At 44.0% G+C, this 7,368-nt stretch overlaps 1 protein-coding gene across 1 annotated transcript; it reads right to left on the bottom strand.

Annotated features, from left to right (window-relative positions):
* Positions 1–6: 6 nt before the first annotated feature.
* LOC138751145 (uncharacterized) lies at positions 7–990 on the bottom strand (the record flags this gene model as incomplete). The annotated part of the gene is made up of 1 exon (XM_069913207.1): positions 7–990. A coding segment is annotated over one exon (984 nt), but the record flags the coding sequence as incomplete, so codon positions are not given.
* Positions 991–7,368: the final 6,378 nt, after the last annotated feature.

Here is a 7,368-nt window from a genome sequence, read left to right as displayed (position 1 = left end):
TACTGCCTTTGACATCATCACTACTGCCTTTGACATCATCACTACTGCTTTTATCATCACTACTGCCTTTGATATCATCACTACTGCCTTTGACATCATCACTACTGCCTTTGACATCATCACTACTGCCTTTGATATCATCACTACTGCCTTTGACATCATCACTACTGCCTTTGACATCATCACTACTGCTTTTGACATCATCACTACTGCCTTTGACATCATCACTACTGCCTTTGACATCATCACTACTGCCTTTGACATCATCACTACTGCCTTTGATATCATCACTACTGCCTTTGATATCATCACTACTGCCTTTGACATCATCACTACTGCTTTTGACATCATCACTACTGCCTTTGACATCATCACTACTGCCTTTGACATCATCACTACTGCCTTTGGCATCATCACTACTGCCTTTGACATCATCACTACTGCCTTTGGCATCATCACTACTGCTTTTGACATCATCACTACTGCCTTTGATATCATCACTACTGCCTTTGATATCATCACTACTGCCTTTGACATCATCACTACTGCTTTTGACATCATCACTACTGCCTTTGACATCATCACTACTGCCTTTGACATCATCACTACTGCCTTTGACATCATCACTACTGCCTTTGGCATCATCACTACTGCCTTTGACATCATCACTACTGCCTTTGACATCATCACTACTGCTTTTGACATCATCACTACTGCCTTTGACATCATCACTACTGCCTTTGGCATCATCACTACTGCCTTTGACATCATCACTACTGCCTTTGGTATCATCACTACTGCTTTTGACATCATCACTACTGCCTTTGATATCATCACTACTGCCTTTGATATCATCACTACTGCCTTTGACATCATCACTACTGCCTTTGATATCATCACTACTGCCTTTGACATCATCACTACTGCCTTTGGCATCATCACTACTGCCTTTGACATCATCACTACTGCCTTTGACATCATCACTACTGCCTTTGGCATCACCACAGTGATTTTTTCATCAACATCATTGTCTTTTCCATCACAATTTTTATCATCTTTAACAATTTTGCTGTTCTATTTGAAATCAATACTATTAACTGCCTACTAAAACATCCTTACACCTTCCACCTCAATGTAAAAGGATTCAATTGAATTAGCCATTTATCCTGACTGATCAATTCTTTAAGTTTTTAAACCAAGGTAAACCATCTTTTATAGTTCAATACTAATTCTTTGGCCTGTTTAAACTTTGGCTCCACAATATGTAAATCTGAACTTCATTCAGCTGGCTTTAGAAATTTTAATCTGCAGTGAATTCCTACAGAGCCTGTGATACATTGTCAAGTGTGCATTGTGCCTATTAGATGAGGCAAATAAAGGTTCACTAGAAAATGTTCCTTGTGTCTGGTGCAATTATTTAAATTCTAATGTACCAGTACTAAGTTGTGTTGAGTGGGGAATGTGGTTTAGTAGGCTTCATTTGGGAAGGGAATGGGTCAGAATCCCCACCTTGGATGTCTCTGCTCCTCTCAGCCCTAGATTCAGGTAAGTATGGTGTCAATATTTTACCTCAGTCATTGTAGCTTTAAATGACTCCTTTACACAGTTCAACCACATTGTAGCCTTTTATTCCTGAATGTAGCAGATCTTTCAACAAGCTTTGTCCTTTTTACCTAAAAGCTATCCTATCCTGCTTGTTTCTGGTGCAAGAACTGGATGGGTTTATTTTTCTTACATCCGTGTGCTGCGCACTGGCTTAATTTTGTTTAAATCTGTGAACTTCAGGAAGCAGGCTCCATTGTTACCAGGTCAAACTTTCATGCAAGACATATAGTTTTGATCTGAAGGGTCGGATTCAAAAATCAGGAAGTGACAATGTCAGATGGAGGTGAAAGGCCAAGGGTAGATTTCTAAGTTTTCCTGAGCCAGGCTAGAAAAGTGCAGAAATTTAATGAGTGAGGGGAGAATCAAACTGCAAGGGTTATAGAAACAACTTTGCTGAGTCACACTATCATATTTCAAGATTCACCTTCCAATAAATTCAATCATATTTAAGGGGATTTAATTGTTAAAGTACTTTTCATGGCATCAGAGTTTGGTGGTGGTGTTGCAGATTCTTAGAGTCATAGAGCAATACAAGGCCTTTGGCCCAACTTGTCCATGCCACCAAGTTGTTCATCTGAATAGGTCCTAAATGCTGTGCTTGGCTCATATCCCTCTTACACTTTCCATCCACATACTGTCCTTTAAATGCCATAATTGTAGCCAGCTCTACCATTTAGTACACTTGTTTGGACAGAGACTTTAAGCCTATTCAGATACCCATCCTTTCCAAATGTGGAGAGATGGTCTCCATGCCGTATATTCCAACCCCTCTTCGAGAGGGATAATCTCTGCAGAACAGCCCTCTGCCGATCAATCTGAATGTACAGCCACGCTAAATAGCTGTTTAGGGGCGGGCTGATGGTGCTTTCAGCCCATGACCCATTTCCCCATGCACCCCTCTCCCTCCAAGTCAGGGGCAGTGGGAGCTGTCAGCAGGGACTGATGGGGCAACGGGGGCTGGCAGGACACTGGATGCCATCAGGAGGTGGCCAGTATAGTCTGGGACAGCCACACTGGGCCGCTTTTGGCTCAAAATGTGTCAGAGTAATAGCCGTCTTTCCTACCCATAATCCCCCAAGCAGCTGGAACTGTTCTGGGAACCATTGAGTGGTTCCAGCTGCCTGGGGGATTATGGCTTGGGAAGACAACCATTGCTCTGCCACGTATTTATGATGGTGGTGCTATGGCACCAGTCGCCCCGACTCCATCGGATCTGGAGGACACTATGAGGTGCCTCTGGATGTGAATGGCATGCTGGAGCAACCTTTTAGGGCTGCTGTCTGAAAGGTAAGTTCCCCATTTTTCAATCTGCTCCGTAGCTAGAGGCCTGACATGAAATGGACTTTTGTAAATTTGTGCCACAATTTTCTATCCAACTTGCCTGGAAGATGTTAACTCTCAATAAACTTGTAATGTTACGCTTGGCCTCCAGTCAAGTGCTGGCAGTCCATTTGACCGTGAAGAATCTTGCAGTTCAGTCAAACCTCTTCTGATTCAGACATGAATACTAAATACTTATTAGCATTGTTGATTCCCAGTAGATTAACAATCCCATTACCCTCCCACAACTCTTCTCAGCATGTTTCTTTAACATGAAAACAATGTGGTACTGAGCTCTGCCTCACTTAGCAGTCAGATAACTTACTATACACATAATATCTAGCCTGGGGGTCAGCATTTCTCCTGTTTACTGCTATATATTGGGGAATTGCTCTAATTGATTGGATCAGCTCTTAAACCATCTTGTATTGCATTAGACTAGTTTTCCCTTTGAGATAAGGCTATTCTGGGTGTGTGTCAATCTCTTGAATTCAACTGAAGTGCAACTAGAAATTTAATAGCATGCTATGCTGTGGCAAACATGTGAAAATTCAATGCAATTTTACTGTCCTTTGGATCGTTGAAATGTTCAGTGATATCTCAAGGACTGGCAACTCATTAATGTAAAGAAGTTCCAGCCAAGACTAAGTTTAATGTTTGTGCCTCCCAGCTCACAGTGAGGTGGATAAATTATTTTATTTCCATTAATGCAACGTTATACTCTAAACTTTAACTGAAAGCCCATAGCCTTGACGCCCTAGATCAGGATGCCACTTTGAATTGGAACTGATGGAGTAGGTGAAATTCATCATGGAAATCTGCCTTTAGAAGTTTTCAGACAACTGGAAGTGAGGTCAGTTTCATCTGGGTTCATTTTGTTTTCTATTCCTTGTCTTCGCTGAGATGCATTTTATTTATTTGCATTTTTTTGACTAGCTGTGAGCTGGACTGTAACTGGTGGTGTAATGGAAAGACCTCAACAATGAAGACGCTGTTTACATCCGGTACCGCACGGATGGCAGTCTCTTCAATCTGAGGCGCCTGCCAGCTCACACCAAGACACAAGAGAAACTTGTCCGTGAACTACTCTTTGCAGATGATGCCGCTTTAGTTGCCCATTCAGAGCCAGCTCTTCAGCGCTTGACGTCCTGTTTTGCGGAAACTGCCAAAATGTTTGGCCTGGAAGTCAGCCTGAAGAAAACTGAGGTCCTCCATCAGCCAGCTCCCCACCATGACTACCAGCCCCCCCACATCTCCATCGGGCACACAAAACTCAAAACGGTCAACCAGTTTACCCATCTCGGCTGCACCATTTCATCAGATGCAAGGATCGACAACAAGATAGACAACAGACTCGCCAAGGCAAATAGCGCCTTTGGAAGACTACACAAAAGAGTCTGGAAAAACAACCAACTGAAAAACCTCACAAAGATTAGCGTATACAGAGCCGTTGTCATACCCACACTCCTGTTCGGCTCCGAATCATGGGTCCTCTACCGGCATCACCTACGGCTCCTAGAACGCTTCCACCAGCATTGTCTCCGCTCCATCCTCAACATTCATTGGAGCGCTTTCATCCCTAACGTCGGAATACTCGAGATGGCTGAGGTCGACAGCATTGAGTCCACGCTGCTGAAGATCCAGCTGCGCTGGGTGGGTTACGTCTCCAGAATGGAGGACCATCGCCTTCCCAAGATTGTGTTATATGGCGAGCTCTCCACTGGCCACCGTGACAGAGGTGCACCAAAGAAGAGGTACAAGGACTGCCTAAAGAAATCTCTTGGTGCCTGCCATATTGACCATCGCCAGTGGGCTGATATCGCCTCAAACCGTGCATCTTGGCGCCTCACAGTTCGGCGGGCAGCAACCTCCTTTGAAGAAGACCACAGAGCACACCTCACTGACAAAAGGCAAAGGAGGAAAAACCCAACACCCAACCCCAACCCACCAATTTTCCCCTGCAACCGTATCTGCCTGTCCCGCATCGGACTTGTCAGCCACAAACGAGCCTGCAGCTGACGTGGACATTTACCCCCTCCATAAATCTTCATCCGCGAAGCCAAGCCAAAGAAAGAAGAATGGTTAGCAATTGGAAGTGAGTTTCGGTGAACCCCACTGGAGGGGCCACAGAATTCTCACTGTACTTGTCTGATGGCCTTCCTGTTGTTTGCACTGGTATTCCCAGAGGAACTGTAGATTGTTATTTCCTGTGTACACTGGATAGTGGTCATAGTTTTCTTGATTGGCAGGTTTATTCCAGGCATCTCAGTATCCCAGGTGCTTCCCTAACCCGAGGTCAACCAGCATTCTGAGAGCTGATAATATGACCCTTTGCTTTCTCCTATTGGATAGAAGGAGGCCATTCGGCTCATTTTAATCTCTGTTAACTCACAGAGCACTCGCATCAATCCCAATCCCCCACATATTTTCCTGAAGCCTATTCTCCACCAACTCCAGTCCAGCTCTCTGCCATGACAGCTAATTTACAGTAACTGATTAACCTGCTGACATGCACAATGCTTTCCGAATGTGGGATGAAACTTGTGCACCTCGGGGAAACAGGGAGAACATGCAAACTTCACAACAGATAGTACCAGAAGTCAGGTTGGTGCCCAGGTAACTGGAACTGAGAAAAAGCCACACCATCTACTGCACCATTGTTTCAGCAGCTGCTATTTCTCTGAATTGGTTTGGATCTTTAAAAGTGGAGTGAAACACGGAAGTCCACAGATGCTGTGATTGTAGTATAAACAAACCGGCTGGTCTCTCAGTGTCCAGAGGAGGTAAAGATAAATTACTGATGTTTCGGGCCTGAGCCCTTCTTCAAGGCTTAAGCAAAAAGGAAGCAGGTGTCTCAATAAAGACTGAGAAAGAAAGGGGGGGAGAAGTGGGGGGTGGAGGTGTTTGGGCAAAAGGTGTTAATTGGATATGATAAGAGGAGAGGTGAAAATTGATTTTTGGCTTCGTGAAAGGAGACAGGGAAGAGAGAGAGAGAGAACTAGAGGAAAGGAGAGAGATGGTGTGGTGCCGGGTGGGGTGGAAAGTGGAGGCCGATGTTAATGACATCTGTTTTTGGAGGGTGGCCACCCATTTCAATTTCCCATCCCATTTCCCTGCTGATATGTCTGTCCATGGTCCCATGCACTGCCAGACTGAGGCTACCCTTCAAATAAGAGGGACAGCAAATTCTGTCTGGTCCCCCTCCAACTGGATGGTATTAACATAGACTTCTCTGGTTTCCATTAAACCACCTCCCCCCCCACCACCATCTTTGTCCCCTGTCTCCTTTCCTCTAGTTTTGTCTCTCTCTCTCTTCCTTGTTCCCTCTGTCTCCTTTCACAGAACCAAGATTAATTCGCACCTTTCCTCTAATTCAATGAACTCCTGCTGGTCTGGACTCCTTCACCACCCCCCCCTCCTTTCTTACCCCAGCCTTCATTCAGACACCTGCCTGCTTTTTGCTTATACCTTGAAGGAAGGGCTCAGGCCTAAAACATCAGGATCTTCCTGTAGATGCTGCAAGACTGACTGAATTCCTCCAGTATTTCTGTGCGTTGACCTTTAAAATGTCTTGTTCAAAAATATCATGGAATTTTACTGCTTCCAGAACTGTTACTGGATTGAAATATAGTTGAGAAGCAGTAAAACTATTTTTTTGGTACATCTGAAAGAAATCAAATTAAAAACACTTTATGGCTTTTATCCAAAAGTACATTCCAAATTGATCCAGATATTTATTAATTATTGTCATGCATACTGAGATACAATGAGAAGTTTTCTCCTGCATGCCATTTGAAAGCAAGCAAAGAGTTGTCCAGGTGCCATTTTCCAAAAAACCAAAATTAAAGGAGAAAAGAAAGCAAGGTTCCTTCAGACACAGAGAGTTGTCGAGGATCATGCCTCCTCCTTCGATGCAGCTGCCTCCACTGCCCCTGTAACCAGATGCCTGCTGCCAACGCATCTGCTCAGCTTCTGGTCCCATTTCCTCTCAGCCATCAGCGCCTGTGATTTGGTGGGAGGCCTGCCAATCAACAAATAGAAAATATTCTTGCGGTGAAACAAATAAGCGAAGGTGGCTCAGGTCCATTGAAGCTGTAAACAGATCTCCAAAGTGCAATTTTTAAAAAGAAATCTAAACCTTTCCCTGAATCATGTTAAGGAGATCTGGTAGGGTGATACTCTTTAGAATCTTAGAAAGAGGATCTCCATGGCAACCAGGTAAGATAAAGCTGCAATTTTTTTCCTCATTAGTATTGCTGCTTTCGGCTGATTTAATATGCCATCGCCGACCCCTCTCTCTCTCCTGGAGACTTTCTGAACCCAAGCATCTCCTGATGATGTTCAGGGGAAGTGAGACAAGTGCCTTTCCTGAGCATCCTAATAACTGTGGAGAAAGGCTTTCTTTTTTTCTTTTTCAATCTTTTTATTATTATTATAATTTAT

Source organism: Narcine bancroftii, unplaced genomic scaffold (genome assembly GCF_036971445.1).
Source record: "Narcine bancroftii isolate sNarBan1 unplaced genomic scaffold, sNarBan1.hap1 Scaffold_758, whole genome shotgun sequence".
Lineage (NCBI taxonomy): Eukaryota > Metazoa > Chordata > Chondrichthyes > Torpediniformes > Narcinidae > Narcine > Narcine bancroftii.
The sequence above is the reverse complement of the archived record's forward strand: the minus strand, read 5'-3'. Positions and strand labels throughout refer to the sequence as shown.